General features: G+C 45.0%; 1 protein-coding gene and 1 long non-coding RNA gene across 4 annotated transcripts in view; one reads left to right on the forward strand and one right to left on the reverse strand.

Annotated features, from left to right (window-relative positions):
- Slco3a1 (solute carrier organic anion transporter family member 3A1) overlaps positions 1-14,483 on the reverse strand; it is a 306,863-nt gene that overhangs the window by 71,690 nt on the left and 220,690 nt on the right. For both annotated transcript variants that reach the window (XM_004658168.2, XM_004658166.3), the window contains exon 3: positions 6,549-6,647. In XM_004658168.2, coding sequence (XP_004658225.1) covers positions 6,549-6,647 — 99 coding nt within the window. The remainder of the gene's footprint in view (positions 1-6,548; positions 6,648-14,483) is intronic.
- The window catches only part of LOC123459239, a 76,349-nt gene continuing 64,727 nt past the window's right edge, over positions 2,862-14,483 (forward strand). For both annotated transcript variants that reach the window (XR_006636122.1, XR_006636121.1), the window contains exons 1-2: positions 2,862-2,971; positions 11,957-12,032. This is a non-coding gene — a long non-coding RNA (uncharacterized LOC123459239). The remainder of the gene's footprint in view (positions 2,972-11,956; positions 12,033-14,483) is intronic.

Below are 14,483 nucleotides of genomic sequence, written 5' to 3' on the forward strand. Positions count from 1 at the left end.
TTGGTTCCTAATGGAGTGGCAGATGTCACCAATAGACTGCATCTTCCTGTCTATCTCTAATGACAAGGAGGAGGACACATCCCTTATTTTGTGGAGTGTGGCCACATACCAGGGCTTAATCCATGAAATGTGAGTGTAAGGACGTGTGTCACGTCTGTGTGTGAGCATGCATGTGCTGATGTGCAATTCCTATGCTGCTTTCTCCTAAGATGGTATGTGACAGGCAACAATGAACAACACGTTCCTACTGAACTTTGGATATACAGTTAGAACAATGTACACAGTTAGAATAAGTGTACTGTTTTAAGCCACTGAGATTTCAAGGGTATTTTGTTGGACTTTGCAACAAATAAGAACAAGGCTTAAGGGCCTGTTTACTTCTTTTTCCATATAGTTCTAGTTTAAATATCAAAACTCAGTTGCAGTTTCAACCTCCTCTGGTGAAGGCTGCTGTCTGTCAGATGCCCTGAACAGAATGGAAAACCCTCACCAGTCTCATTCACTTAGATCCATCTAATTGTCAATGAGTCAGATACAGAGATGATGAAAGGTGTTGAACAGAATGGGGTGGGGACAGTGTCCCAGACTGAGGGGACAGCCTGCACTAAGGCACGATTAATAGATATCCTTGGGAACTCAGTGAATTCAGTAAGTCCTCTCCTGCCACTCATCTATCCTTGGTCACTCCTGGCACTGGAAAAACATAGGTTTCTATCTTCAAGATATTTGAGTGAAGGAGAAAGGAGAAGATTGGAGTAGATGGGAAGAAGCGGGAAAGCTGCCTGCTGGGTGAGCCATGATGCCTGATGGAATGCTTGTCTCTTATGAGACTAGATGCTATCGGCCTCTCTTGAACAGCATAAAGATTTTTTTTCTCCAAGACAGAGTCCTTCCCTTCCATCTTTTCCTTTTTCTTTTTCTTCCTTATTTCCTTCCTTCCTTCATTCTTTTCTTCTCTCCTTCCCTCCCTCCGTATCTTTCCTCCCTGGCATCTATGTTTGATGGTAGGCATGTAGATGCACAAGAGTATGGAGGCCAGAGGATGACATTATATATGTTCCTCGGTTGCTCTGAACCTTTATTTTATTTATTTATTCATTGGAAACAGGATCTTTTACTGAACCTGGGGCCCACCAATTTAGCAAGTCCAGCTAGCCAGCATGTCCTAGGGTCCCTTTTGTCTCTGTCGCCCCAGCACTGGGAATATAAGAGCACAATGTCATGCCAAGTTTCTCCGTGAGTGCTGGGGATTTGAACTCAGCCCCTCATGTTTGCTCTGTAAGTACTTTGCCAACTGAATCACCTCCCCAGTGCAAAGTTCCATATTTCTAACTGTTCCACCTTGGAACCTGACTTCTGGATTGTTTTGCTGTTTTTCTAGGTGAACAAGCTGCTGTTAGTTGCCTCTGGGAAGAGCTCATGAATACATGGAATGCGTGGGCTCATCAAGACTTTCCCACATATCCAAGGTTAAAGACTAAAACCACTGGGAACAGGATTCAACCCGCTTCAAAGTCATCAACCAACCCACCCATGAGAATACCTGAGATTGAGAGAAGAGCAGGTCAAAGCAAATTAGAGACATTGACTTCTTTCTGCTGATGGATAAGAGCTACTATGGCTCTCTGGACATTTTATTTTTTAAGTTCATTTACCTATTTATTTAACCTATTTTGTCAAACTTTTGCTATGGGACTTAGGCATTCCAAAAGTATCATTAAGTTACAAACCTAATTAGAAATGGGAGACAGGGAGAGGTGCATGGAACATTCAGGATCCCCAGCCAATTAGTCCACACTGAAGGAATTTGGCAGTGGTACCAGCACTCCAAATGGCAGCTCAGGCTCTCAGCTGGTGACCTTTCCCAGGAAGCACACAGATTGCCATATCTTGTTCCAGCTGCAAACCCCATATAACTGTCTACAGAGCCAGCTGCCATGTGTGTGCCTAAGGACAAGTGTGCATGCATATGCTGGTGAGGCTAGGTGGTGTCAACAGTGCTTCTGGCCATGGGAGAGGGCAGGCTTTTGATTAAGTTCAAGTTTCAGGGAAATGAGACTCTTAGCTGAGAAAGAGACTTTGGGGTCAGACAAGCTGGAGTTGAATCCTCACTCTTTCCTGAGCATGTCCAACCTGCAACCCAAAGGCCACATGGCTCCCAGGATAACTAGGAATGCAGCCAAACACAATGGTAGATGACAATGTCATGTCACAGTGTGAAAAGGTTGCACACTCTGGTCTATCCAACACTAGCTACAGAAATTAGTGACCCTCTCTCATGCCTTGTCAGACTTAACAGTGGCAGGCACTGTCTAGGCAGGGTTACCTTATGCTACCACACACAGTTGCAAGGGGAAGGCTAGACCTGAGAATACAGAGCCCATAGGGATAGAGTCTGGATCCATCAGGGTCTGATCAAAGAGCTTGAACTCTTAAACACTGAACAACAGTGTTTCATCAAATAGAAGCTACACTTCTCCATCAAGGTCCTGAGTGCCTTTAACAAGTGATCAATCCATGGCTACTGCTATTCAGAATCTTCTCCCTCTAATAAGCCCACACTAAGGTTGGCCAATTCAATGATTAAGGGCACACGTGAGTTCTCTTGTCAAGGTCCTGTTCTTGTCTGAGTTTCAGCATTACAGAGATGTTCTGAAAGAGAAATCCTGGAGGTGCCATCGCCTTTCCCTCAGCTCCTGCAGGAGAATCCATCCCCTTAAGAAAAAGGGGCAAAGGGATGTACAGGCATCAAACATAGATGAAAGGGAACGTCTGCCCAGGCCATGTCTAAGCACAGCTTGCTGAGATGAGCCTCCAGCCCTCCAGGGGGCTCTCTCCCTGACAGACAGATGGCTTATTCCCACAAGCAACCCACTCCTCTGCATTTCCAGCTGCTCAAACCCCAGGTTTCAGACAGGGTTCCTTTCTTCCTGGAGTCTTCCTGCAATTCTGCCTCCTCAGCCTCTTCCAGGTAAGGTTTTCTTTCACTAGTCCCATGAACCAATGCCTTGCTGCCTGCACACAGTATCCAGGCCATTGTCCACTGTCCCCCACCATCATCTAGGATTCCAGACAAAGGTGTGTGGGGGATGCCTGGACATTCACGTACAATATAACGTTCTTATATTAGGCAGTCCTAAAGAAGGGCCTAAAAATGGAGAATCCTTTCTTCAACATATAGCCAAAATCCACTCAGAGATGACAGGTTTCTGTCACAAGATGAGAAAAAATAAAAATAAAAATAAAATGCTGAAAAGGAGAGATTTCCGTGGCTCTTCTGCCCTCTAGTGGTTATAGGTAGTGTCAACACTTATGTAAATTCAGGAAGGGTACAAACATAGGTGATTCAGACATCCTTTCCAGCAAGAATTGGCCATCACCTCAAATGGCCAGTGGGGAAGGCTGCCATCAGCAAGATGCCCAGACAGGAAGGAAAGGTGCTCATCTGTCTTAAATATGTATGGAGGGCCTCAAAGTGCCAACGAGCTGGGACTATGGGTGGGTTGCCTTCCACTGTGCTTAGAAGGCAAACAAAGTGGTGTCCAGAATGGGATGAGAACAGCATTCCGAACTGACAAGAACCGGCTTAAGGAAGGAAAGCTTTCCTTCTTTTTCAAAAATGTATCTTATTATCTATTTATTTGAGAGAGAAAGAGGGAGAGAGAGAGAGAGAGAGAGAGAGAGAGAGAGAGAGGGAGAGGGAGATAGAGAGAGACAGACAATGGACACCCCAGGGCCACCAACTGCTGCAAACAAACTCAAGATGCATGTGCCCCCTTGTGCATCTGGCTTACATGGGTCCTGGAGAATTAACTGGGATCCTTTGGCTTCGCAGGCAAACACCTTAACCACTAAGCCATCCCTGCAGCTCAGGAAAGCTTTATTTAGGGTTCCAGTCCCAGGGGGCACAGCTCATCGTGGAGGGGAAGGCGTGGTGGCAGGAGTGCCAGGGTGATGGGTCACGTTGCATCCGTAGTCAGGAAGCAGAGGGAAATAAATAAGAAAAAATACATTCTGTCAAGCTGATAGCTGAGATTAACCATCACACTGGATTTCATACAGATATGGTTCTTGGATGGGGTATCTCCCTTTCCCTCTCTAGGACTCAGTTTCTTTGTTGGTATAATGAAAGGTTTGAAAGAGAATGATGCCCAAGGTTCTCTCTGGCTCACAGATTCTGGTCATGCTCTGTCTTGGTCCAAGGAGTCATCATTGACATGCTCAGAGGAAAATATGCTACCCAGACCTTTGCTTCCTCCACCACCCTGGGAGCATCTCCCTTCTCCAATCCCCTCGCTCTCCCTCTCTTGTACTACCTTTGGCACAGCAGTGAGCACTGGCTTTTCTGTCCATATAAGACAGCAGCTGACTTACTCATATGGCTTCTCTTACCGGCCTTTGCTTGCCAGGATTGGGGTCCATAGGGCCATCCAGCTACTGAAAAACAGCAGCATCCAATCACTTCTTGCACTTCCCAGCACTTGACAAGAATAAATAAATAAGGCTGCATCCGATTTTATTTTCCACTTGGAAATTTGTAACATCATTAGCTACAAGTAAATATATCAGTGGGATTAATGGAGTGAATCACAGAGCAACTTGATTGGATTTAAGACCACATTATTTCTTTGGGGTGAATTAGTGAATTTAGCACTGTCGAGACATGATGGATAGGGAGCCAGGGGACTGAGAGTTCTTATTGATCCCGAGAATAGATTGGCAGGAGAAGCTGTAATGGCTTCCTACCTACTATGTTCACAGAGAAAGGAAATGTGGCTTTGTTACTCACTGAACTATGCAGAAACACAGTGTTTTCTTTTAGGTTCATTGACAGAGTTGTGACCACATAGCCTAGGCAGTAATCCCAGGTGGTTCTCAAAGATCCCTGTCTCCAGACCCCCAAATTCACATTATTGTGTAATAATCCTCCCGTTCAACAGAGGACGTGAGCAAGTGACTGGTTTGCAGCACATAGAATGTAACAGCCATAATAAGATGTCACTTCTGAGATGAGGATACAAAAAGTCAGTGACTCCTTATCTCGGGTGCGCTCTTGCATCCACACTTGAGTTATTTGCTCTGCGGAAGCCTGGTGGCCGACTCCTATAGAGAGGTCCAGGAGAGTTAGCCTGGCCTCCACAGTCGAGATCTGGCCAGTGAACCTGTTGAGCCTCTAGAAGACCAGCTGGCAGACTGATCGTGGCACCCCAAGAAACCCTGAGCTGGGACCACCCAGTTCAGTTGCTCCTGTATTACAAACCCACTGGGAAAAAAATGGCACAATGATGAATGTATGTTGGTGTAGGTTACGCCACAAGTGGGAATGTAAGTTATGGACTCATTTGGTATTAAGATATGAGTAGAAACAGGGTGTATCACTTCTGAGCACAAGTATTACTTGTCACAGACTACCTTTCTACCTGACAACGGTGTGAGCTGGGGTCAGGATTCAAACAGTGACCACGATGAGCCTGATTTCACCCACTGCCTCATGCCAATCTGTTCTGAACAGGTTGGTGACCAAGGAATCAACTTTCATGGCATAAAATCACTTCTATTTGGGGAGTGTCTGTTACCACAGCATAACCTTATCCCATACTGACCAGTTCAATTACAGAATTACAGCCAGGGAGGCCTAGGACATTCAAGAAACATATATTTTCTCTTCCTGCTAAGAACACAACTTTAACTTCAGGTGTTTACAAATGGACACTTGTCGTCCTAGACGCCACCACAAGAGTGCTTCACGGAAAGCATTTTCAAGGGATCCGTGTCATTAATGCCAATGGGACACTTGCACTTTACATTTTCAGAGCATGCGTTTAAGAAATAGGGTTCTCATATACATTAATGGGCCAACTTCCAATGGGACTATGCATTTCTCCAGCTATCTTCTCATTTAATTCTTAAAAATAGCTCTGAGGTAGATATGATGCGGAAAGTATAGATTTGAAGAATGAATGCAGCTGTGAGCAGCTGTTCAGCTCTGAGCAGGTGGTGGAAGAACCTGGACTTGAGTCCAGACCCTCTGAACCAGCTCTCAGATTTTTGTCATTTAATCTCAAGAGGGATGACAGCCTGGGGTGGATGCATTAAGTTGGGATCTTAGACCTCCCCTTAAAAGCCCACGTGTTCAAAGCTTGGTTGCCACAGCTACAGGGTGTGGTAGAGCCTTTGGGAACAGGGACTAGTGGCAGAAGTTTGGTCATTTGGTCAGGCTCTTGAAGAAGATAGGGAGACTCTGTCCCCTTCCTCTCTCTCTTCACTTCCCAGGCACCATGGGACAAGTAGCTCTGCTCCACCTGTGCTCTCCACCTGGACATGGTATCTTGACAACAGGCCAACTGACCAGGGACTAAAAACTCTTGAAACTAGAGACAAAATAAACCTTTCCTTTTTTTTTTTTTTAAAGTTAATTCTATCAGGTGTTACTCTCATGGAAAGATGATTGATACAAGAGTACTACTTAGTAGGAGGGTTTTAGAACCTCTGAGGCTAAAGGCAAATACTTTCAGGGGGGCGATTCACAACAGAGATCCTTTCCTTACTTGTGTCAATGAAGACTGCATCCACATAGATTTTGGTACAGAAAGATCCCAGGATAAATCCACAGGCCGGTCCAAATACCAACATTGTGAACAGGATTCCTGAAAGACAAAAATGAAAGGTGAGATGAAAACACAGAAATCCTTCAACGAGTAAGATCACCAGAGGTCAAGGAGATTATTTTTCATGTAGCAGGAGAGATGTACAAATGCTGTTACAGGGAGTTAGTCTAAACACTCCAGAGCAGGAGGGGACACCAATATTTCTCATCTCTGAAAGCTCCAGGAAAAGGCTACATATGCTAGAATCTATGGGATTTTGACAGATTGCTTGAAACTGGATGTGTGTGAGCTTTACTGTCTTTACCTTTCAATTTTACAACATTGCTTTTATATTAATTTTGGGTTTTATGTAATTCATTGACTTCATGGCTGGCTAAGATTCCTAAGCACTCACTGTGCAGATTCACTTCTTGGGAAGTAGGAAAAGTCTATGCCACAAATTATTTTCAAATACAATGAAATGCTTACAAACTCTAAATTTAGTAAACAGTACAGTTCACACAATGATGCATTCCGAGCACGGCTGATTCAATGTTGTATTAAATTCAGTTTAACAACTGGCCTCCCATAGTTTGGAGTACTGTGTATTGTTATAATCATAGCTGTTCAAGACTCAAGCCCATCTGCAGGATTTGTGAAGGTGGAAGGCTCTGGGCCTGTGCTTAATGGCCTGGCAAGTATTTTAGTAACTTTTGGATCATTCTGGAAAAAGCACTGAGCCCAAAGTAAAACCCACAGGCTATACGTAACTAAATTTCAATCTTGATAGATGTGTTCCTATGCCCTAGTGTTTCCCCAGGTAAAGAACCTCCCCTCCCTTGTGAAGCTAGTCTTCTGGGAGGGACAATCAGTATGTGTATAGTTTCAAACCAAACAGATGTCCCCAAAGGATGGGTGCTAGCAGGCCCCCATGGGCAGCAGAAGCACAAAGGAGCAATCAGTGTCATGACAGAGAATCTAAGCTCAGTGAAAGTCGCCTCTCCCACCTGCTGAATGGGCACTTAGGAGGAGGGGCCTTGTTAGAGCAAGTGGTATGCGTGTGTATGGATGGGGGAGATAGGGTTCAGAACATGGCAGCCCACCAGCTATGGACAGAATTAAACAAGCTGCCTTAGCTGGATGGGGTGTGGTATAGAACTCATCTTGACCCCCCTCCATGGATAGAGGAAAGAGAAGCAGAAAGGGATTCGGAGAAGCACTAGGAGGGCATGGAAGGCAACTGTCCAAGGCAAGAGCAGGACTCAGAGAAGATTAATGTTTCTTCTTCAGGGCAAAATAGTGGAGCCAGTGACATCCTCCTGTCCAGGCTGAGGCTGGGGTGCGCCATGGGTCAGAGTTGCACGCACTCTAACAAGGATCTGGTAAGCAGGATTTCCCAAAAGAGCCATGGGTCACAGGAAAAGTCCCTAGGCAAAGGTATCAGTTGTACCTTTTTTAGCTTACTACTGACATATTCCCGCAGTCCTTTCTGATCCTGGAAACACCCTCATGCCAAAATGCCTGCTTTCATTCATCTGTTCCCTATATGCTAAGTAAGGAAAATGATTGTTAATACTCAACAGTTCAAAGAACCAAGCTTTTACTATTGAGGAAAATAATACAGAAAGAAACAGGTGGAGCAGAGGTTGTGGTACCCCTCACACCTGAGGACATTGGCGAGGGAGGACAGGCTAGGCATATGGGGCAGCACATTATAGTAGGAAGGAAGACCATCTTTTGACATGCTGGCCTTAGCTACACACAAGAGGTCAGCAGGGTCCCATGCGCCAGAGGACCATTCTGGCAGCTCAGCTGGTCAGCAGCAGCACGTGGTGGACATGCGGCACATCAGGATCCGGGCAGCCAAGAGCACCAGCTAAAGGAACTGCCTACTCTGTTCCTCTGAAAGAGGTCAAGGAGTTCCCCACCCCCCCGTTTTTTTTAAGTCTGCTATATTCGTTTTAGTGCCTTGAAGCTAAGATAGGGGAGAAGAGCAACTGTAATTCCCTTGTTTTTGTTTGTTTGTTTGTTGTTATTTATTTGAGAGTGACAGAGAGAGAGAGAGAGAGAATGGGTGCGCCAAGGCCTCCAGCCACTGCAAACGAACTCCAGACGCGTGTGCCCCCTTGTGCATTTGGCTAACGTGGGCCCTGGGGAATCGAACTTTGAACCGGGGTCCTTAGGCTTCACAGGCGAGCGCTTAACTGCTAAGCCATCTCTCCAGCCAATTTTCTGGGGTTTTCTGTGCTGTGGGAACTCCTAAGAACCTTCTGGGAAGACGCCCTGCATCATTCAACCACTTTCAGAGGCTTCTGTGGCCATCTCAAATTATTATTGGGGGAACTAAGTCAGAAAGTAGTTAATGCACTTTAACAAGTAGCAAGCATTTTAACAGGTTAGAGCTCTTCCGCAGTGACAGAGAAGCCCAAAAATCCTAACCACCCCCCCCCAAAAAAAATAGTGTAGGAGATAGGTCATGCAAATTTTTCTTCTCAGCTGAAATGTCTAGGGGCTTTTTAAAAAATTATTTTTTGTTTAGTTTTATTTATTTGAAAGCGACAGACAGAGAGAGAAAGAGGCAGATAGAGACAGAATGGGTGCGCCAGGGCCTCCAGCCACTGCAAACGAACTCCAGATGCATGCGCCCCCTTGTGCATCTGGCTTACATGGGTCCTGGGGAACCAAGCCTCGAACCGGGTCCTTAAGCTTCACAGGCAAGCGCTTAACCACTCCAGCCCTTCCAGGGGCTTGTTTGTTTGTTTATTTGTCATTCTGAAGATGGAAACCAGGGCCCAGAGTGTGTTAGGCAAGCGTTCCACCAGTGAGCACCAGTGAGTCACACCGGCCAGCCTCTCTAGCAGCTTTAAAATTTTTTTTTTTTTTCAAAGTAGCTTCTCCTCAAAGAAATGACAAAGTAAACAAGCAGCAAGGTGTTTCTGGTTTCTAATGACAGCCCAACAGTAGGAAGAGAGGCTGGGCGCCTCGCATCAGAAGGCTACCTTTCTGCTCCAGGAACATGCTGCTGCAGCATTCTCAGATGGAGCAGCCTCCTGTGGGGCCCTGGATCTTAGGGAAAATTAGTTCCCTGAACATGTGAGACAGACCAAGATCTCACAGAAAGTTACTTCTGCATTTGTTTCCTTGGCACTCCCTTAAATAAATAAGTAACCCAATTTGGTTAATTACTCAGCAAAACTAACTCAAATATCCCACCTACGCCATGAGAAGCATTATTATCAGGCATTCAGGTCACGTCCCTGTGTTCTGCCTTCAGCCCAAAGTTATTCAATTGCCCAATACTGCCCTCTGCTGTCTGTAGGATTTCTGTGCACCATGGGAAAGACCTAGACTCACATGAAGCAGCCTTCTTTTCCTCCACCCCTAACATCCAAAAGCACTTTACATGCATCATTCCATGTAATCCTTTCAGCGATCCCAGGGGGGAGTTTACTGGCTTTCCTTGACAGACAGACTCAGAGATTCCCTACCTTGCCTGTGGCACATAGAAGACATCACAGAGGAGCAGGAAAAGCAGGTCTCCCCAGTCCATTAAGGGGAAAGCCCATGTGAGGAGGGCTGGATGGCCTGGGTTGAAACCCCAGATCTACTTTCCAGCCTCACTAGGGCAAAGACAGCATAGCTAGTCAGAGTGCCCCTATGCTCTGATGTTGCTTGCAAAGGTCAGTGGGATGTCATCCTCGGCTTTCAGGGGTAAAAATGACTGAACAGAGAATGCCTCAGGAGGGAATGAATGACCTCTGTGGTGAATAAGCTCTGACCTCATAAAACTTGGTGTACGCCTGCAGTGCCAAACTGGCTGCCAAGGGGCCATGAAACCCATCCCACCCACCACCCCTTAAGACTCACAGGATGCTATAGAATAACTTGGGCTTCTTAATAATCTGTTACTTATTTATGATGGGGAGGAGGAGAATGTGTGTCCCAGGGTCTCTAGCCAGCACATACAAACTCCAGATGCATGTTCCACCATGCGCATTGTGTGCATCTGGCTTATGTGGGTTCTGGGGAGTCAACCTGGGTCCTTAGGCTTCAAGGCAAGTGGTTTAACCATTAAACAATCTCTGCAGCCCTGATAAGGGCTTTTGAGGGAAATGCAGCAATACTTCAAATCCGCTGGCAATGACTCATGGAACTACACTGCTGTCGACATGGGCTGCCACTATGTTGCTTTCCATGACATCTGAGCTCTGTGAAGTGAGCTTTCTATAGCTACTGGGAAGAGAAGCAGTTGTAGAAATCAGCTAGGGGCAGGAAATGGGGATGGCAGCGTGTAACCTGGTTCTTAACTTGAGAAGCTGTGTCGCTCATAGTAGGAACACCCATCCCATTGTTAGAGATCAAGGTGACTAAAAGATAATAGTGTTTGTTCTCTCAATATATAAGTGCATTATTTTTTCAAATAGCTATACCATGCTGTTATGACACATGCACTTAGTAAGCAGCTTGAGTCTGAACATTTAACAGTGTTCTCAGTCATTTCTCCCAGTCTCGGCATTCTGGAACAAAATGTAAGTGGGGGCTGAGGAGCTATCTCAGTCAGCAGTGAGCTTCCTGTACAAGCACAAGGACCTGAGTGCAGTCCCCAGAACTCCTGTGAAAAAAAGCCAGGCCTGGTGGGACACGCTTGCAATCCTAGTGCTGGAGCAGCGGAGATTGGTAGATGCCTGGGGTTCACTGATCAGCCAACCTAATTAATGAGTTCTAGACCAAGTAGAGACTCCATCTCAAAAAAGGGACATGATGTTCTTAAAGAAGGACACCTGAAATGGTCCTCCGGTTTCCACATGCATGTGACCATATACACAAGTACACATACACACCTGTGCACACAATGTGAGACAATAAGCAGGGTGAAATGTTTAGGTGAGTGTTGCAAATCATCTCTATTTCTTAGAATGAATGGGGTGGCATCTTTAGCTGCCATGATACTACCCACCACAACAGCAAGACAGGAGTAACCTGAGATGCCACTCACCCAAGCTGTGTATCACACCCAACACGGTGCAGGCTAAGAAGCTGGGACTATGTGACATTAAGTGACAAATGGGAATTAAGGTTGCATATGCCACCAGTGTTGCTAATCAGGCAATCTTAAAATGTCAGCAGATATTGGACTTTCCTCTGCAGTGGCATTGTAATTAAAAGGATCCTTCAAATGCCTGGGAGAGGGGTAGGAGAATCAGGGGAGGAGCTACAATGACAGAATCAGAGAGATGGCATCATGCAAAGAAAAAGAAAAGACTTGATTTTTGTACTGGCTTTGAAGGGGATGAGAGGTCATGACTAAGGACTCAGGAACTTCTAGAAGGAGAGCAAGACAAGACAATTGATTTTTTGTTCTCTTCAAGGAAGGATTTCATCTCAGCCAACTTGACTTTAGCTCTGTGAGACCCAGTATGGATTTCTGACTTTCATAAGCATAAGGTAAGAAAACTGTGTTGTTTTGAGTCAGTTTGTGGTAATTTGTTACAGCAGTAACAGGAGACTAATACATCATCAGCCACATTTGTGGAAGGAATGGGTTAAATGCTAAGATAGCTCAGATCTCAGAACTGTGAATTTGGCAAGACAGGAGGCTGCATGAAGTTTTGTGCTTATTATTTGATAACAAAACAAATTATTTTCAGGTCACTTCTCTGACCTGGTGTTGCCCAAGGGCACAGGCTAAGAGATCCTGGAGCAGATGCTTGGCTCTCCAGGTGAAGGTGACGGTTTATTTTCTCCTAGATTCCTAGTTTTGCCCAGTGCAGATGCACAGTACACTCACTAATAGCTGAGAGCATATGTGAAAGAGAACACGTGTCATAGTGGCCATCAGAGGAAACAAGAAGGGACCTCTCTGCATAAGTCCGCTCTCCAAGGAAGGACAGAGCTGGGAGCTTCCTGTCCCCTGCTCCTTCCTGATCTCTCCGCATTTATCTCTGTCAGTATGGGGATGCTCCCAGCCAGTGTGCCTCCGCTAGAAGCAACTTGGTTATGGAGTCTACACGAAGGGCCAGATCAGGGGCATTATGCTCAAAGAATTTGGAAAATCCAATTAGGACCTCCTATTTGGAATTTTTCTGGCTTCAGGAAGAATTATTTGATTTTATTACTGACATATGACAGTTAATTAGTAAAAGTAGTAAGGAACACTTTTGTTTATGGAATGTGACAGCTGTTTGTACACTGTCACAGAAAGGCTAAGAACAAGATTAGTCTAGACACATTTTTATTTATTTATATTTTGAGGCAGTGTCTCACATATGCTAGGCTGGGCTCAATCTCACTAGGCAGCCAGGAATGATCTTAAATGTTTTTAAATTTAGTTAATTAATTTATTTGAGAGAGAGGAAGAGAAAGAGACAGAGACAGAGACAGACAGAGAGAGAGAGAGAGAGAGAGAGAGAGAGAGAGAGAGAGAGAATGGGCATGATGGCAGGGCCTCTAGCCACTGCAAACAAACTCCAGACACTTGCACCACCTTGTGCATCTGGTTTACGTCGTGCATTCTGGGAAATCAAACCTAGATCCTTAGGCTTTGCAGGTCTTAACTGCTAAGAAATCTCTCCAACCCTGATCTTAAACTTCAAAACATTTATTTGAGAAAAAGTGAGAGAGAGGCAGATAGAGTCAGAGAGAGAAAGAATGGACATGCCAGGGCCTTCAGCCACTGAAAATAAACTCCAGATACATGTGCCACGTTGTGCATCTGGCGTATATGGGTACTGGGGAATAGAAACCAGGGTCCTTTGGCTTTCCAGGAAAGTAAATTAACCACTAAGCCATTTCTCTAGCCTGTCCTTAAATATTTTATCCCCTCCAAGTTTTGGACTGTTGGGATTACAACACTCGTTTTTATGTATTGATGTGGAATTGAACCTACGGCTTTGTGCATGCTGAGCAGACACTCTACCAAGTGGTTTTTGTTGTTGATGTTTTGTTTTCGTGTTTCTCTCTTTTTCTCAAACAAATAAATAAACAAAAATTAAAAAATAAAAAAACTCCAGGGAAGGGTCGCTGGATGTGCAACACATTAGAATGTGAAGTAATGTGAAGTCCCTGTGTACAGGCCCAGCCAGGTCGCTGTGGAAGGTGAATTTGTTCCAGCTACAGAATGGAAAATAAAAAGGCAGAATGGGAAAATACGGGTGCAACATATATATTTAAAGCATAAATTCAGAGAGCTCATATCTAAACTATGAAAGTATTATAACTTTATGAAAAAAAAAACACTAACCTGTCAAAATGGATTAAGAAAAACACATAATAGGCACTCCATCAAGGAGAATGTTCAAAATAACAATCAAACATGAAAAATTGCTCATTTCAGGGGATGTCAATTTAAATTCCAATAAGGTATCATTCCATTGTCAGTTGGCTGAAGAATTTGACAATGGTTAGGTGTTGACAAGAATATGAGGTATGTGGAACTCTTGTGTGAGATTGGCAGGCACATATATTGACCACTGTGGTAAAAATTCTGGCATTGTCTAAACAACTGAAGATATGCCAACATTTTTACCCATGATTCTAATGCTCAGGAAGTACCCACAGAACCTGTGTCTTCGTGTGCTGGGAGGCACACCCAACAAGGCTCACTCCAGCAGTCTGTGAGACCTGAAAACAACCCAAACGTGTATCCAGATGTGCACAAGTGGCCTCTCTGCACTCGGGAGCACAGAGTGGAATACAACAGGGCAAATGGATCACCTACAGGGTGACCGGCAGCAGCCAATCACAAGAAGGTAGAAAACGTCGAAGGTTCTGCCGTGTGCAAGAACACAAGCTGGTCTGAGTCCAGGTCTCAAGGTTGCAAAACTGAGCTAGTAATTTGTAAGCTGGGAGGCAGACTGTGAAGAGGCCCGGGCAAATGAATATTTCAGAAGTCAGGAT

This window comes from Jaculus jaculus, chromosome 3 (assembly GCF_020740685.1).
Source record: "Jaculus jaculus isolate mJacJac1 chromosome 3, mJacJac1.mat.Y.cur, whole genome shotgun sequence".
NCBI classification, from domain to species: Eukaryota; Metazoa; Chordata; class Mammalia; order Rodentia; family Dipodidae; genus Jaculus; species Jaculus jaculus.